The following is a 19,041-nucleotide window of genomic DNA, read 5'->3' as shown; positions in this document are numbered from 1 at the left end:
TGCTTATTTTCTGTGTGCACATTAGAAAAAATTCAAAATATTGACAATGTAGAGGCCAGGCAAGGATGTGGAGAAACAGGTACTCTCCTGCACAGGTGGTAGGGGCATAACAAGTAAGTTAGTAGGACAAACGTCAGTAAAGAGTGGAAAACCAGGGGGCCAGCCCTGTGGCCAAGTGGTTAAGTTCGCGTGCTCTGCTTCGGCAGCCCAGGGTTTCGCTGGTTCGGATCCTGGGCGCAGACATGGCACTGCTCATCCGGCCTCGCTGAGGCAGCATCCCACATGCCACAACTGGAAGGACCCACAACTAAAATATACAACTATGTACTTGGGGGGATTTGGGGAGGAAAAGCAGAAAAAAAAAAAAAAGATAGGCAACAATTGTTAGCTCAGGTGCCAATCATTAAAAAGAAAAAAAGAGTGGAAAACCAAAGCGCTAAGAGATGGTCAGAGTGTGACTCACTCGGCACCTCCCTCCAGGCCCTCCTGGCAGGAACCGTGTCGGGCTGAGGGTCTTCATGGGCCTTGAGCCCTAAGCTCTTGGAGGTGGGAGCCTGCCTCCTGCTCGCTCATATTCCAACCACGGCTGTCTGGCCTGGGCAGCCCCGTTTTCTGTCTTGGCCTCTGATGAGATGAAGGACCTTCTGGAGCAGTCGCTGTCGGGGCAAACAGGCCCTGTCCGTGCAGCCCCAAGGCAACCGAACCTCTTCTTCCCCAGCAGCCCCAGGCCATCGAGAAGAGCGGCGCCTACAGATGGCCTCAGGGAACTGCCCCCTCTGCCTCGGCTTACAGAGCAGAGAAAGGGAGAAGGTGGGAGCAGCCACACTTACGCAGGGCCCGGCTCTGGGCCGCAGGGGGTCCAGGCGAGCATGCAACAGCCAGGCCAAGGGTTCCCTCCCTGGAAGTGCAAAATCAGGAGGCAGGGAATGAGAGCACCAGCCCTTTGGGTGGCTGGGCTGAGGATCCGTGTTCTCAGGAGCTTTTGGTGGCCTTACTCTCTGCCCTCTGGCCATAGAGGCAAGGAAGACGGCCAGAAGAGAGTGCGTAAGGCAGACCCCAGAGAGGAACAAAGTCAGAGTATCCTCCTGGCGTTTGAGCCTCCAGCTTCACTCTGCTCCTGAGGCCAAGCTGCAACCCTGTCTTGAGGTCACCTGCTTTGTGTGACACCAGCAAATGGCCAACAGTGGCCACCAGAAGAGACCTCCATTACCCCATCCTTACTCCATCAAAAACACAGACAATAGCAAGTGCTGGATGTGGGCAAACGGAGACCCTCCTATATTGCTGGGAGCAACGTAAAATAGTTCAGCTGCTTTGGAAAACAGTCTGGCAATTTCTCAAAAGTTAAACATCGAGTTACCATACGACCCAGAAATTCCGCTCCTAGGTACATACCCAAGAGAAATGAAAACACAGGTCCACACAAAAACTTGTACATGAATGTTCCCAGCAGCATATTCATAACAGCAAAAAGTGGAAACAACCCAATGTCCATCAACTGAAGAATGAATAAATAAAACGAGGTACATCCATGTAATGGAGGACTATTCGGCAATGAAAAGGAATGAAGTTCTGATATGGGCTACAACGTGGATGGCCCTTGAAAAAGAAGTCATCACAAAAGGCCTCCATTTGTATGATAGCATTCATACGAAATGTCCAGAAGAGGGAAATTTATAGAGACAAAGGAGATTAGCGGTTGTCTAGGGCTGGGGGCAGGGGTGTGACGAGAGAAGGAGAGAATGGGGATTGTCTGCTAATGGGTACAGTTTCTTTTAGGAGGGACAAAAATGGTCTACAATTAGTTGTGGGGATGGTTTAATATATTTAGCTGAGCATACTAAAAAATATGAATTATATAGGCTCAGCCTGGTGGCATAGTGGTTAAGTTTGCATGCTCCACTTCAGCAGCCCAGGGTTCACAGGTTCAGATCCCTGGTGGGAACCGAAACACCACTCATCAAAACCACATTGTGGTGGCATCCCACACAAAATAAAGGAAGACTGGTGCAGATGTTAGCTCAAGGCCAATCTTCCTCACCAAAAAATAAAAAAATAGAATTGTACACTTTAAATGGGTAGATTGTATGGTATGTGAATTGTATCCCAATGGAACTGTTTAAAAAGAGAGATGAGATTGAAGTACCTCTCTATGACATGGGGCAAGTCACACAGCCTCTCTGGGCCTCAGTTTACTTACATACAATACAGGGGAAGAGGGCGGGGTGGGGGGGGAGAGTGGATAGGCTAGATCAGTGCTTCTTAGACTTTGATACACTCATAAATCACCCAGGAACTTATTAAGATGCAGCTTCTGATTCAGCTGTCCTGCAGCAGACCCAGGGTTCTGCATTTCCAACAAGCTTTCAGGTGACGCTGGTCCACAGACCACATTTTCAGTAGCAAGGCATCAGAGATGATATCTTGGCCCCCTCTAGGCCTAATCCTTTAGGAATCTACTCTTGTCCACCTCTGTGAATTCCAGAGCATGTGTGGTCTCTCCTTCCCATTCAAGATTCACAGCGTCCTCTAAGCACCCAGAAGGAAGCTTCCAGGACCTGAACGCTGGTTGGAGAGTGGCACAGCAAGATCAGGAACCTCCCAAGTCTGTTTGAGCATAGATACCCTGCTGGCCACAGAAGAGATCCTCAACCTGCAAAGCATAGAGCTTTGCAAGGTCCAGTCCTCTCTTTCTGGAAAGAAAGAGATGGAAAACAGCAGCGCCCTCAGTGCAGAGGCTAACAAACCCTAGTACACCTAAACGTCAACCACTGCGGTGCTTGGTGGAAGCACATTCCTGCGCCTCCCAGTTCTAACACGGCCAGAACCACACACACCAGGAGACTGAAGTACTGCCCTCGAGCCTCTCTGGAGAGAAGACAGGACTGCACTCCAAGAGCCTGTTAGGAACCCACTACACATGCTGAAAAGTGGACTCCACCCTCCAGGCCTCAGTTTCCCCATCAATCAAAGGAGGCTGGAGAAGATGCCCCTCACGGTACCCAAAGGACACGCCTGCGCAAGACAAGGAGAGGGGCACAGTGGCCGTGGCGCCAAGGAGGGCCTGCTGATGGCCACACAAACATCCTTGCCGCTGGTGTGTGGCAGCAGTGCAGCACTCCCGTGAGGGCGCCTGGATTACAGGCACGAGGATCAAGTCGGTCTGAGTTTCCTCTGGAAATTCTGGTATGTGCTGCTTTGTTTTTACAGTAAAAAACCAAGGTACTTTGTGAGAAAGTGAGCTGGCCCAGAGATTTTCCGCCCAAGCTGAAGAATATGTAAAGCTGGTGAGCACATTAAACGCACCGCAGGGGCCCTTGAGTCCCCCGCAGGGGCCGGTCCTCTGATGTGACAAACTGTGTTTAGCAGCACTTAGTAAAGATGCGAACAGGTCCACCTGTTTACGGGGGGCTAGAGCAGCGCTCCTTGACTGAGAACAGAAAAGGGAGTCCCCTAAAATCTCACTGAATGGACTAATGATGGCTCATCTGGAAGGCTGGATATGCTCACCCACAGACGCATCAAAACCCTCCAGTCTCTTTTTTTTTCTCCCCAAATCCCCCCAGCATATAGTTGTATATTTTAGTTGTGGGTCCCTCTAGTTGTGGCATGTGGGATGCCGCCTCAACGTGGCCTGATGAGCGGTGCCACGTCTGCATCCAGGATCCGAACCAGAGAAACCCTGGGCCGCTGTGGCGGAGCACGCGAACTTAAACACTCGGCCACAGGGCCGGCCCCTAAAACCCTCCAGTCTCAAGTGACTGAGGTCAAAAACATCTTAAAGACATGTCAGAAGAATGCAGAACATCGGATGCAAACAGCAAATGCCCAAGAGGATGCTAAGGAGAAGGGAAGACTAGATAAGCTAAAAGAACAGGACAGAGTACTCGAAAATTTTGACACACAGAGGGAACAGGAGGGCAGTGATAAAGGGAACCAGTTAAAATCTCGGAAGTTGATAAACTCACCTGCTCTCTTTAGAGATTAAATGCATGATGGCCACTTGGCATCAGAGCACAAGACTGAGTCAGAAAATGGAGACCAAGATGATTAGTCTGCAGTCAGTCATGGCGAAGAAATTCAACGATGCTGTTAACTGAAATATTTCCTCAAAAATTCTTGAGAGAGAAAAACAGCATATTTAAGAAGTTACATGAAGAAAATGAAATGCAAGAAGCACTGGCTGCTCAAATCAACAGTCTCCCACCAGAGCAGGCACCCTGACAGTGTGAAAGGCACAAGCAGAGAGTGAAGTTCCAAACTCCAGCTGAAACTCGCTGCTGCCAAGATCATGAAATGCAACTTTGCAGAAAACCAACGCAGGAGGGAATTTGCTGCTTAGAAATAGGGGGAAACTTTTTGAAGTGTACAAAAACAACAGGCTTATACATCAAAACCTTGACTCCTCCAAAAATATGATGAAGACTCAGAGAAATCAAAGGTGGCTCAGTTCCCATGAGAAAACAGCAAGAGCCAGCCCTGGAGGCCTAGTGGCTAAAGTTCTATGCACTCTGCTTTGGTGATCTGGGGTCAGGTCCCAGGCACAGACCCACATCACTTGTCTGTCAGTGGCCATGCTGTGGTGGCAGCTCACATAGAAGGACTTATAACTAAAATATGTACTGGGGCTTTGAGGAGGAAAAGAAAGTTTGTCGGTGGTTGTACAGACTGAGAGAAAGCTCAATAACCTAAGAATTATAGTTTGAAATTCAGCTTTTTCCAAGTGGTTCCTTTGGGCCTGCTTTCCACTTGCAGCCCAGGGCAGCGCCCAAGAGGGTCATGGATTAAATTAATCATGTGTTTCTGATGCTTTGACATCTAGGGCCCACCCTGGGTCGGTCGCCCCTCCCAGGACTAGCCGATTCTTTTTTTTTTTTTTTTTTGAGGAAGATTAGCCCTGAGCTAACATCTGCTGCCAATCCTCCTCTTCTTGCTGAGGAAGACTGGCCCTGAGCTAACATCCGTGCCCATCTTCCTTCACTTTATATGCAGGATGCCTGCCACAGCATGGCTTGCCGAGTGGCGCCATGTTCACACCTAGGATCTGAACCGGCGAACCCTGGGCCACTAAAGCAGAACGTGCGAACTTAACCACTGCACCACCGGGCCGGCCCCTAGCCGATTCTTAGAGACAGTAAATGACTAGCTTTTGTGTGTGCCTTTCATACACAAACCAATCAACCCAGAGTCCACAGCCCAACCATCTCCACTATCAGGCTTTCAACAGCTCTCACTCCCAGGGCCGCTATTCCCCTGTGGAATCTCTCCAGAGCCAGCTACCAGACCAGACTAGGGACAGCCCCTCTGCCCCAGAGCCAATCCTACACCTGCTTCCTCTGCCTTGCTGCCTTCCTTCCCCTGGAAGCCACGATAAAGGCTCTTGCCCGTGTTCTCCCCTCAGGCTCTCTGCCTGCTGACCCTGGTGCATCTCCACGTGGCCCTGAGTGGTGCAATGTAGCCCCTCCTCTTGGGGCCTGGGAGTAACTATCTTTTCAATGGTATCATCTCCTTATCTGTTGGCCTCACCATACCTGAAAAATAATAAAAACTATATTTAAAACAGATCAGGAAATCCCCTGCATTCTCAGGTCCCCATGGGAACAGGAGGGGTTGGCCGTGAGGGCAGGGCCACACAGTGACAGGCAGGTTTGATTCAGATCACAGCAGCCACTCTCTAAACATGCACAGGCACAGCAGGGCGTCTGAGGGGTCTTCTCTCTTTAAATTAAGTCTGATTGAGGCCTGTTTCATTCAATGCGTTATTAAGTGATGCTGAGTTTCTTCTTATCAAAGTTTTAATAATTATAATTTCTAATATAGTGTTTGCAGAACACAGATGGTGTTAACATAATTCTTAGGAATATATCATTCCCAGTTCATTGGACCCTCTGGAATTAGATCGTATAAGTGTTATATTTTAACTTAATTAATTGATTAGTTAATCACTTTAATTCATTTAAATTAATTGGTCCACTGTTGGGGCCGGCCCGGTGGTGCAGCAGTTAAGTGTGCATGTTCCGCTTTGGCAGCCTGGGATCCACTGGTTTGGATCCCGGGTGCAGACATGGCACCGCTCATCAAGCCATGCTGTGGCAGGCATCCCACATACAAAGTAGAGGAAGATGGGCACGGATGTTAGCTTAGGGCTAGTCTTCCTCAGCAAAAAGAGGAGGATTAGCAGACGTTAGCTCAGGGCTGATCTTCTCCTTCTTCAAAAAAAAAAAAATGTTGGCAAGGTATAGAGAAATCGACATTCTTCATTCATTCAAAGAAGTTATGCGTGCCAGGCACTGAACTAGGACTAGCAGTGAACGAGACGTCCAAGGTTTCTGCTTTCAAGAAGTTTCTGTTCCAAGCGTGGTATAGATGGAGAGTAGATGTTGAGGGAGGAGGAAATAAACAATTATTCAGAGAGTTGTTGTTCGTAAAAGTACGAATCAGTCCAACTTCATTGCAGGACAATACGGCAGTATCTATGAAAATGTTGTGCTGGCCTCCTATTTCTAAATAATGACCCTACAGTTATTCTCACTCCTGCTTAAGCACATCGATATGTGTACATGGATGCTCATGTGTACATGGATGCTTGCTGGAGTGCTGGGTGTAACTATGAAGAAAACGGAAACAAGCTTAATGTTCCTCAAGAGAACAAATTATGCAACAGTCATACAATGGATCATCACGTAACCAGGAAAAATCAGCTTTTTTTTTAATGTACCCATGTGGAAAGAATCTGAGGCTATTTTGTTTGGAAAAAAGCAAGTTGCTGAATAGTATGTACAATATGATTCTATTTCTCTTAAAAAGAAAGAGACACACATAATTCCTGTAAGTATAAATGTATGAGTGTCTATATAATTAGATATACATGGGTTAATGTATGACTATACAACTAGACATATGTGGGTTAATGTATGACTAAGAAAAATCTGAGAAGTGGGATACAGGAAGCTTTCTAGAGTATAAATTTCTGTACTGTTTAGCTGTTCTGTTGTCTAAGTATGCGCTACTTTTATACTCAGGAAAAAATGAGAGAAAAATTTTTTTTAAAAAAAAAAGTAATGTATTTAAGGGTGATTTGGTTTACTCAGTTTATATTTCCAAACTTCAGGCTAAAAATTAATCTGGAAAGAAAACTCAGCTACGGAGAAAGGATAACAAAGTAACTAATCCTTTGCCTCATTCCTTAAATTCAAAGTCACTGATGTAACTGGGGAGAGAGGAAAATACAACTGCGTACTTACTATTTGTCAGACATTTGTTACTCACTAATTCTCAAGGCAACCCACAAAGCGAAGCCGTCCCAGCTCCACAGATGAGGAAACTACGGCTCCCAGAGATTAAGTGATTTCCCCAGTGCAGAAGCCGGTGGGATGACAGCGGCCATTCTGCTCCAGTTCTGGGAGCAGCCAAGACTTCCCGGCCTTGAGCTCTGATCTCCCTGGCCATTCCCTCAGGTCGCTGTGGGTGGAGAGCGTGAAGGTGGGGGTGAGGTAGGAGCAACTGATTACGGTTATTTTTGTCCAAGGAGGCATTTTCTCCCCACTCCATTCCCTCCTGGTCCTGTCCTCTCCAAGTTTCACACGCCTGTCCTCAGAGCTGCCTCAGGAGCACCAGGTGGCAGGCACCACTCACGGAAGTGCCTGGCCTAGAACCTGCCTGTAGGAAGTCCTAGGAAAAAAGGCCAGAAAAATGTGTTTCTTCCCTTCTAGAACTCTCTTCATTATCAGATCACAGATCAACCACACCCAGGCTTGCCTGATTATGTGATATGGGAGGAGGAATCCGACTTCACCTCTCTCAGCCTGCTGTCTGTAGAATAAGAATAATACATTCTGGGAGAATCTCTCAAAAGAGAGCCAGACCTGGGGGTCTAGTGGGTAAGACTCCGTGCTCTCACCACCGCGCCCGGCTGCCTTTCCCGGTCAGAGAACCCATCTGTCGGTTGTGATACTGTGGTGGCTGTGTGACCACCCACAGTGGACAGGTTTCAGCAGAGCCTCCAGACAGCCTAGGAAGAAGGACCTGGACACCCACTTCCAGAAAAAATGAGCCATGAAAACCCTGTGAACAGTGGAGCACTGTCTGACGTAGTGCCAGAAGGTGAGAGGACGGCACAGAAGGACCAGGCAGGGTTCCACTCTGCTGTCCAAGGGTCGCTAGGAGTAAATTCTAACGTGCTAAACAAAGTACCACCTAAAGGCTGAGGGCCCCACCTCCCAAGTAAAGCAACCCTTAACAGAACAGCTCCCACTACTTACGAGTCCAGTGCTTTTCGTAATCACAATTTTAAAGACGGTGTTTGAACACCCACATAGGCAACGTCTCCTCAGGGTTATGTCTGCTATCTGTCGTACAGTGAATGAAGAATCAACAGAAAAGTTCACCAGACTTCCTGCCTTTACTCTGTCCCAAAGCTACCACCTTTCCATTCTAACAGGTGCCATTTAGTTCTAGAACCAACCCTGGGTTAATCTTTGAACTGGGAAAAATAAGGATGAAAATAGTAAAAACTGGGGCCGGCTCCGTGGCCGAGTGGTTAAGTTCGCACGCTCTGCTGTGGCGGCCCAGGGTTCGGATCCTGGGCGCGGACACAGCACCGCTCGTCAGGCCACGTTGAGGCGGCCTCCCACATCCCACAACTAGAAGGACTTGCAACTAAGATATACAACTATGTGTGTGTGGGGGGTAGGGGTTTGGGAAATAAAGCAGAAAAAAAAAACACAAACAAACAAAAAAAATAGTAAAAATTTTCAAAATTTCAACTTGATGACCTTGTTAACTTCCAGAATAGGAGTAGGGGCAACACGTGTCCACTTTATTACTAATAATAGCTAACGTGTGAGTGCTCACCACGTGCCAGACACCGTGTTCAGGGCTCTACACGCACTAACGCATCTGACCCATACAGTGGCACCTACTTTGTAGGGGTTTTATTTCCCCCATCTACAGATAAACAAATTGCAGGTCCTGAGATGTCGACTTGCCTGGTCGCTGCCCAGCGGCTCAGCCTCAGCAAGGCAGCCGGAGATTTCAGCCACCTGGTCTACCTATCCAGCCATATCAGTCACACTCCTAACGTTCTAAACCCTAGTCATCCTAAACCATTTAGGAGTCTTTGGAATGACCGTGTGCTTAACTCCACCCTACCCCCACCCCATTCTTGCCTTTGCACATGGCTTTTCTCTCTTCTCACCGAACCACGCTCTCCTTCCAATGGACAGGAAGTTTTATTCCATGCGTGAATGAAAGTAAGACTCCTGTAAAAATTCATTGCTATATTTAAGATGCAAGAGTTGCTCTGGTAGGAAATACCAAAGCTTTCTCCGTAACAAACAATTCTTGCAAAGTTGTTTCTTATCTCAAAGCCAGAATTCCCTACACAGATTGCCTAAGGTTGACTTTCCTCTGTTCTCCTCCCCCGCCACCCACCTCATCCCTGCCCTCTGGCTCCAGCCTTCAGGAAAGATCCACAGTGACCTTTGGCCACTGCCAAAGAGGTTGATCTGGAAATTTGCAGCCTTCCATTTAATAGCTGTCTACCACTTCTCCTTGGGACTCCATTTCAGAGGAAAAGGACATACTTTGTTTTTCAAACCATTTTCAATTTTGACCACATCCAAAATTAGCCATTGGGCTTGGTGACAGGACACGCACACGTAACACACCTTGCCCAAGCGACATGATGTCAAGGCATTGGTCTGACACTGCACTGAGAAATGAGCATCCAATGGTTTAAACGACTTTTTGATTTATAGATACAGCATCCTTTCCATGTTTTCAGAGAACTTTAAACACATCATCACAAACACATCACATACTTCTATGGGGACGGCCCCACAGAAATAATGCAATAAACATCATAAGGCCAATGCAAAAACGTTAAATATTTAACAGCAAACCTTTCGATTAATCAAAAAGGTTTTGACTGATGTGTCAAAACTACTTTTTTCTTAAACTGAATCGATGCCTAATTGTCATACGATGTAGAAGGATTTAAAGGCTACTTTAATTAAGGTATACCAAAAAAGATAGCCAGTACAGCAATACTGATAATAGCAACAGAGAGAGAAGACAGAAAAATAAAATGGAAATAAACTAAATCACGCCTATTTTTTAATTTTTTGAATATTCATAGAGCACCTACCATCAAGGCACCAGGCTTAACGCTGGGGACACAACGTTAAAAAGACAGGGCTCTGCCCTCACAGGGCTTCCATTCTTTGTGGGGGACAGAAACTAAAATAATTACACTGTATATTTTCTTCCAGCAGTTATGACAATACTCTGCCCTAATTAACAAGAGGAAATAGTGAAATAATATGCAGACATTTTAAATGATGTTTAAGAGGCTTTAATAACAGTAGAAAACGCTATTACAAGAATGGTGTTTAATAAGAGAAACAATTTTATAAAGCACATGATCTCATCAATGTTTACAAAAAGACAAAAGAAAGATTCAATGGCCGTAAAATTCATCTTTGAGAATAAATTATCCCGAATGGCTAAGAAAAATGACGAAAGAAACTTCTGCACCTAAACAGGGAAATATATATTATATATATAAAATATATATATAATTAGTTCAATGAGCAAGGAGCAAGAATCAACAAACGTCAGGGCTTCAGGACAAACATCTCTATAAGGGTCTGTTCCTGGACTAATACTTTAGAATACGGTTTTGTAAATGTTTAAAAAGTGGCATTTTCAAGCCAGTGAGAAAAGGATAAACTAGGGAATAACTAGTAGGTTAACTATTTCAAAAAATAAACCAACTTAGACCTTTACAGCACATCATAAATTCCAGTGCAACATATGATAGTATAAATCTCACTGGTAAAGCTGAAAAAATATAATTTATGTAGTAATAATCTAAAACATCACTAAATGACTAACTGTTAAGTTTCCAACAAAAATTCCAAGTGCATTTCAATGTTAAAATTTAGAAAACGTTCAATGAAATGTAGGAAACTACTAAGCTGATTTTGGGGTGGGCAGGTATTCTAAGCATAAAATAATCATTTTAAAAGATTGAAGGATCTGACCATAGACATTTAAAATAAATTTCTACACAGAAAAAAAATCATGACATATATCCCACACTATAAATATAGTTATCACAAAATAAATAAAGTTAAATGGCCAGCAACTGACAGGAAAAATGTTTGCAACATACGGCAGCTAAAAGGTTGATGTTTTTCATAGACGGTATGCTCTTACGACCAACAAGATATACACATTCCAGTAGAAAAATGTGCAAAGGACATGAACATAATTGATGGAGAAATAAAAAAGATTGATAAATATATTTTAAAATATTCAACCACCTTAGCAATGATAGAAATGCCAGTTTAAGATTAAATTCTGTTTCACTAATCAGATGAAAACAATAACATCCAATATTGGGAAAAAGACAGTAAAATGTACCCTGCTAGCTAGCGTGTAAATTAGTACATTCTGCTGAGAAGGCAATTTGGGAAAATGTATCAAAAGCCTTATTCAAACCTTTTAATCCAGTAATTCTACTTCTAAGGTATTTATCTAAAAAAAAAAAAAATAATCAACATTTCACACAAAGACAACAACTGAATACTAAGTGTCCCTACTATGAAACTCATCAAAGTAACAGAACTACGAAATGTAATCGTATGCAACCATTACAAAAATTTAAGTTCTCAAAGCATTTTTAACGACAGATGAAAAGTTCACAAACACAGTAAATGAAGAAAACAGGATCTATCTCGGTAGCCTGATCATAATTTTAAAAGATGTATACACAAATACGTAGAAATCAAGTTGGCAGTGGTTCTCAGGTGAAATTAGAGGAGACTTCAATTTTATTTTTCTTTTAATTCTCTTCCTTATATTTTTATAAATCTTTCAAATTTTCCATAATGAACATGTATTGTTTAATAATCAGGAAAATGTAACTTAAAAAATATCTACAGTAAATATACCAAATTAACACAGGCTGGTAAGACCATGGGGCAACTGCTTTTCCCTCTTTTAACTTACCTACATTAAGCAAAAGATAACTTTTTAAAAGATCTAGTATGTTGACTGCCAAACATTGTCCAAAGGGGACCGATTAGAGGGGGAGGGGGTGGGGGAGGGGGTGGGGGCGGGGAAGGCAGGCAGAGGCCTCACAGGGTGGGGAAGAGGCGGCACACAGGGTCCAGGGCCTCAGACCACTCGGTGCTCAGCACTGCAGGAGGGCCAGAAACAAGAACTACCTTGGAGCTAAACGCTCAGTAAACATCACCCCATTTCTCCATGCCACATTTAGGCAAGAAAGCAGAAGCCCAGAGAGGAAATCGAGACTGCTCAAAGGTACACCACAAGTGGGTGGCATTTGACCTTCCATGAAAGAGAAAGGAAAACGGCCGAGGCCATTCCACAAACAAGCACAGAGGTATTCCTCCACATGGCCACAGCACTGTCACCAACGGCCACCGGCCTCCACTAAGGGAGCACAGATCTCAGGGCCTGAGCCAGTGCACTCCTGCTGACTGGGTTTGGCTTGGCGACCAACGGAGGCCACAGCGCTACCCACAGGGATAAGCAGGCCCTTCCAATGGGCCACGTCAACAACGGGAGGGGTCGTTTCCACCTGGCAGCAGACGCAGAGCCGCCTGAGAACCATTCTGAGCTGGTTCCCTGGCCTAGAAGCCTGCAAGTTCACAGTCAGAGGACAGCCTGATGATCAGGTTGGATTTCCTCCCCAGCTGGCTCCAAACTGAGGAGTCAAAGTTCCACAGAAAGGAGGCAGCCCGTGTAGACACACCGAGAGCACACTGCAGCTGCCCCCCGCAATTCGGTGAACCCTCCAGAAAGCGCTGTGTGCCCCGGCCCTCTGCTCTCCCCATGAAAATCGAGGGGCAATTAATCCACTGGACGCCGCAGAGCCTACAACGTGACCCAGGAGGGAAGTGCAATAAACACATACATATAATCACACAGAAACCACAAAAACGCCATCCGTCAGGACACTGATCTACGTGTCCAGATAAAGGGAATCGGCAAACGAACAGCCACTGTCATACCAGGCAATTCACACACCTTCACTCTTTGAAACAAAAATTACACTCCTCATTTTACACACGAAAATTCTGAAGCTCAGAGAAATAGAAAAGGCAGCTCAAAGTCCCAGAGCTGGGAAGTGCCGGAGTTGGAATTCCACCTTCAAAGCCCGTGCCACTTCTCTCAGCATGCGGTCAGCAATCTCGTCCCCGTGGTCACAAAGGGCCTCTGCCCGGCCGTGTGGAATCCAGGCCCCGCGCTGCGCTAGGCAGGGCCTGTCTTCCCACAACTGCCAGGTGCAGCTCCAGAAACGAGAGCAGTATACCTAATATACCAAAGGTGCTCAATCTATACCCAGAAAAGGACATCAGTCCTGGTACAGTAAATAGTAATTATAACAATGGCTGCCAATCACTGACCATCTGCTCTGTGAAATGCCTGTAGGAGGATCGTGACATATATTACCCACGTTTGACCCAAGTAACAACACAGTGGATGTGTCCACTTTTCAGATGAAGACGCTGAGGCTCAGGGAGGTCTCAGAGCTAGGAAATGGACTCTATCTGACACCACAGCCTCCTTCCGGAACCCAACCTCTCCCACTGTGGCAGGTCATGAGGCCCAAGTGAGTTGCTCAGGTCAACTCCGAATTCCTTCTGGGCAGTTCCCCCAGCCCCAGCCCAGGGCTCCAGCCACTACCTTGGTTGAGGTAGGTCAGCGTCTCTTCGTGCAGCTTCACAGCGGGGGACGTGGCGGCACACAGCACGTACTGCAGGGGCGGCAGGCGGGCCTCGTTCTGGGGGGACAGCTGTGGCTCCTCCTGCTTGAAGATGGGCAGGGCGAGCACATCGCTGCAACACACAGGAGGGAGCCGTCAGGAACTGAGCCCAAGGAGCCCGTTTGCAAAGACAGAGCCAAGGCAGCGAGGCAGAGGCAGACCTCGGGCTTCCAGGGCAGTGCAGCCACGCACGTTACAGCCGCAGGTTCGGCTCCCGATCCCGCCGTCACTCCAAGATGCTTTCAAACAATGAACCATTCCTTGATGATTCTATCTTCACTCAACAACTCTCAGATTTATTCAGTCCAATCATCAAGGAAGTAAAAATACAAAGTTACCTACTATCTACAAATTACAGAAAGCTCTGTGACAAAGCGACTAGCCGCCACGGAGAGAACTTCAGATGCCATAGGATTTCCATCCACGAGAGACTGCTCGTTATAAAGTCTTGCTTTTAGAATAAGAATCTGAACAAAATTTTAATCTTTTAAATAAACTATTCTATTTATTGGCTACTTTTCAGACCAATACAACCCTCTCCTCAGGGCTCCATCCACTCTGCAAATACACAAACAGTTTGCCGTACTCACCCAAGTTGAGACATTGCCCCACCCTTCTAAAAAAAGGACAGCTGGCCCACAACCCTGATTTTAAGGGTCATACTAATGTCTCCTAAATGCAAAACAAGAAGGACGGACCTTGGTCTCAATTCAGTCTTCTTATCCAAATGGAAAATATTGAGATGGTCAAGATTCTTTTCCTCTACCTCTAAACAAAATCCCCCGCCATACCCAAAGCCAGCAGCCTCGCCTCAGCCTGACTGGAGCACCTGTTTCTAGGTGTATTTTTTAAATACCCTCGCAAGGCGAAAAGAAATCCTTGAGAACACGAGCGACCTGTGAGCAGGAGAGACTTGTTTAGGACCTCTAGATTACGAACAGCACGGAAACAGGTGCCCAAAAAGTGCCCCTGCCCTTATCTAGACCCTTCTTCCGTGTGTCCCGGCTATGAATCAGATTCGCTGACCCCTCTTCACTAGATAAACAGCAGAGTCATTGGGACAATCTGTACCTCGTAGGACACAATAAACAAGTGTCTCCAAAATACAAACCCAGCACACATCCCAGCAACGTCTAGCCAGTTCTCAGAGGGAAAAGTCTGGCTTGGGGCACACCTGGAAAACCTGCCACCACCCGCTGCCCAAAGGTGAGCACACGGTGCTGCCTCGGCTCCCCCACGCTGCGCCTCCCACTCAGCAGCCCAGGCACACGCCCAGCCCAAGGGGTTATCGAGGAACAGAGGAGAAGTGGGCAGGCCTGCTCACCTGGCTTGCATCACTTCGTGTTTGCCCAGACCACGTTAAGTTAATAATCCATGGGCTGCTGCCTTTAAATAAGGGGGGAGGTGGGGGTTAGAACCATCACTCAACAGTAACTTGTTTCAAGCCTGGCATCCTTATTTGCCAAGGAATAAAAGTCACGAGAACATCAAACACAGAGGGAAGAAAGGAGTAAAGGCCACTGCCTGGCGAGGTCAGACGGTTTGCAGAGGCTCTGCAGGGTGAGGAGACAACCAAAACCAAAATACGGAACCAAGGAAAAGGACAAGACCCTCACTCTAGAGTCGGGGGGAGGAGTGGTGTATTCACTGACCCCCACCTTGGCCTTCCCTGAGGCCAACCTCTGCAAGGGCAAAAAACCCATCTTCCAGAAGCGAGATAAAAGAAGAGCCTGGACCCACGGCTTCTTTACCCATGGTCCCAAAATGACCCCAGAAACCAAGAGGGCTGCATGACACCTTTCGCCCCAACTCCCACCCCACTCCCCTCCCCTCTCTTAAAGCCATACCCAAATCCTAAAAGGTGTCTGAGATATTCCACAGACAAATGTCAATCTCAGTACCAGAGGCACTGCCCATGCAAGAGAATCACTCCCTCATGGGATGCCATTTTAGGTATCCAGGAAGTTTTAAACACACTCACCCTCCACTCAGGGTCACCTTCAAAATCATTTTTTCTTTTTTTTGAGGAAGATTAGCCCTAAGCTTACATCCACTGCCAATCCTCCTCTTTTTTTGCTGAGGAAGAGTGGCCCTGAGCTAACATCCGTGCCCATCTTCCTCTATTTTATATGTAGGACGTCTGTCACTGCATGGCTTGACGAGCAGCGCATAGTCCACGCCCGGGATCCAAACCGGTGACCCCCAGAGCCACCGAAGTGAAGCGGGTCAACTCAACCACTATGCCTCCCAGCCAGCCTCTCACACTCATTTTTAAAATATGGCAACACACCTAACGGCCACAAAGCAAAATTTAGGCAAAACTACAACTAAAACTTCTTTGTGCAAGAAAGTAAAAATGTATTCCGCAGCAGCATTTCATGTAAGGGAATGGACACAATCTCCTGCTAGGGAATTAACCTCTGCCCACTGGGCTTCCACCATCCCCCAGCGCAGCCCCCTCTGCTGACATCACCGCGCCAGCACGAGCCCTCCAGTCCTCGGTGAAGACCGGCGACGGACTACGCGGTCTGCCACCACTCTGGCCCGCGAATAAAGAACAGCGGACACGCCGGTCCAACCCAGCCACTCCTCCGCCTTCTGGAGGGGCATGTCTTCGGGGAGGACTGCTGGACAGACACCGACCAGAAGCCAGGATTCCCAGCTGGCTCGTCCTGTTAAATCTGAAGGAGAACAGCTTTGGGGCCAAAAAAAGCACGCAGGGTGCCTCTCACTTTGGATCTGCCAATGCCAGCGACTCCCTCGGCCTTGCAGGTCACCTCCGAGCACATACCAAATGCCCTTTGGGTTAAATTAGACACATTTCATAAACTGTGACTAGGATGGAAATAAAGACAGGCTAAAGCTGGTTCTGGCGAGTTCAGAAAGCGAACTGACTGCCCATTAGTCCCCTGCCAGCTGCAGAACAGGGAAAAACAATCCTCCGGGAACTGAAGCGCACGGGGTCCTCCTCCCTAAAGGGGACAGGAGAGAACTCTGCAGAACAGGCAGGGCTGACCTTTCCCTTTGAAGGGCACTCGTCCAGTCCCTGCAGAAGAAAGTTTCCCGCCTAGGGCACTAGACGTGGGGCCTCGGCCAAGGGAGGCGCGACCACCTGGAGGGAGCGCACCTGTCCCCCAGCCCCCGCCCGCCGCCGTCTCGCTGGCCCCTCGGTGCGACCGAGGACGCTGGAGAGGGCGCGAGTCCGGGCGAGGGGCCCGGGCGGCGAGGGCAACGCGCAGCGAGCCAGACCTCCCGGGACAGGCACCAGACGGAGGGTAGGAAGCTGCCTCTTCTCCGACGCGCGGGCAGCGACGCGGGGAGGCGGCGGCGCTGCCGGGGCCACAGGGGCGCGCGGGGCCCGCGTCCGTCCGTCCGTCCGTCTGTCCCGAGGCGGGAGGCGGGATCCGGGCGGCTCTTGGCCCCAGCGCCCGGAGGGCGGATGGGGAGGCAGGGGCGCAGCGAGGGCGCCCTGGCGTCCGGGCCCCGGAGCTCCCCGCCCGGTCCTCGGACGCCCGCCAGCGCCTCGCCCGCCGCCCCGCCGAGCCCGGGCTGCGCCCGTCGGGGGCGGCGCGGGCCTTACCGCAGGTAGCTGCCGGCGTTGTGCTGGTTGTAGTGCTCGGGCTGCGTGTGCCAGAACAGCATGGCTGGAGCTCTGAGCCCGCCCCGAGCGGCCGGGCGCGCAGCGAACGGGCCGCGGGCCGAGGGCGCACCGGCACCTGGAGGCAGCGCTGCCGCCGCCCGCCGCCGCCGCGCCTTTATGGACGGCCCGGGGGCGGGGCCGCCGCCAGACCCGCCCAGGCCGCGCTGCAGGGAGGCGGCTCCGGGGCCCCGCACCTGGCCGAGCCGAGCCGCGGGCGCGCCCTTCCCGGGCCGCCAGGCGGGTGGCGCGGCGCGGGGCGGCCCCCGAGGGTGGGTCTGCGGCGACCCTCGGCGGCCTCGTGCGCCTCCTCCGCGCGCCACTCTCGACGTTGTGCTCAGCGCGGGTCCCCGAGCGAGCGAGCGAGCGGTGCCGTCGCGGGGGAGAGACCGCTCTGTGCTGGACGTCGGGGACCGCGGCCCACACTCTGTGCCCTCTCGCCTTGCTCGTGGTTTTTCATAGCACTTCACGCTCTCGGAAATCGTGGTGTTTTTTCTTTTAATTTATACTTTCGTATTGATTGTCTTTCCCAATAGAACGTAAGCTCCAAGAGGGTAAGGCCTGGACTCTGTAACTCACCGCGTTGTCCCCACTACCTAGAAAAGCGCTTGGGACATAGTAAGTGCTCGATAAATATTTGTTGAATAAGTATGAAAGAAAGGAATGCATCAAGTGAATAATCAGAGAAGGCTTCCTGGAGGAGGTGACATTGAGCTGAGGCCTTATGCATGCAGAGAAAGTATCTCTGGACATCTGGAGAGAAGATGGTTCCAGGCAGGGGCAAGGGTAATTGCCGAGGCCCTGAGACTGCCCTTCTTTGATATGGCTGGGACTGGGTCCCAAGGGGGCAGCAGAGGAGATGAGATGGGAGTGGTGAGTGGGGCAGATCATGGAGGGCCTGGCAGGCCCTAGCAGGGAGCTGAGATTTTATCCTGTGTGTTTCAAGCAGAGGACTTGCATATCTGATTTGCCTTTTGGAAAGATCAATCTGGATAGAGTGTCGACAGGGGGTCGTGGGGTCAGGGCAGTGAGGAGGGAGTGGAGGTCAAGGAGCCGTGAGCCACCCCAGGTGATATCCAGACCCACACTACATGGCACAGCGCCTGGCTCAGAAGAGCTGTCCCTTAGTCTTCATCTAATGGAAGGAAGCCCCACAAACACCTGGGCCCAGAACTCCCTGCTCCCCGAGGAGGGAGGTAGATAAACTCCCCCTCACCTCCCTCTGCTCTTGCGCTGCGTCCCCCTTCAAGGAAGGACTCCTGCACCAGCCACAGGGTGTGCTGTGAGCCCAGCGAGCTGACAGCCCCCAGCCCCCGGGGACGCCTCTGCTGCAGAGCCCTTCGCCCAGGGTCGCACCCCAGTGCGGGCAGTCCTGGTGCCTGTCAAGCTGGGGGTATAAAAGTCTGGCCATCTCCACTGATGGCTGTTCTAGCCCCAGGCCTCCCCATGGGGCCAGTCGAAGCTGAAGCTGTCACGGGAGTTCCCCCAGTCCACTCCTGCTTCCTTCCCACCCCTTCACAGGTGTTAATCTCCCGGGAACTTCCTAATAAATATACTGAACACTGAGCTCCGTCTGAGGGTCCATGACAAGCACAGCCTTTAAGTA

The 19,041-nt window shown here is 49.1% G+C and overlaps 1 protein-coding gene across 1 annotated transcript in view; it reads right to left on the bottom strand.

Moving 5' to 3' along the window:
• Positions 1 to 17,555, bottom strand: part of TFCP2L1 (transcription factor CP2 like 1) — a 58,598-nt gene extending 41,043 nt beyond the window's left edge. The window contains exons 1-2 of the mRNA XM_070581029.1: positions 17,379 to 17,555; positions 13,720 to 13,871 (exon numbers count right to left, since the gene is read on the bottom strand). Coding sequence (XP_070437130.1) covers positions 13,720 to 13,871; positions 17,379 to 17,440 — 214 coding nt within the window. The 5' untranslated portion in view covers positions 17,441 to 17,555. The remainder of the gene's footprint in view (positions 1 to 13,719; positions 13,872 to 17,378) is intronic.
• Between the last annotated feature and the right edge of the window lie 1,486 nt (positions 17,556 to 19,041).

This window comes from Equus przewalskii, chromosome 17, assembly GCF_037783145.1.
Source record: "Equus przewalskii isolate Varuska chromosome 17, EquPr2, whole genome shotgun sequence".
Classification (NCBI taxonomy): domain Eukaryota; kingdom Metazoa; phylum Chordata; class Mammalia; order Perissodactyla; family Equidae; genus Equus; species Equus przewalskii.
The sequence above is the reverse complement of the archived record's forward strand: the minus strand, read 5'-3'. Positions and strand labels throughout refer to the sequence as shown.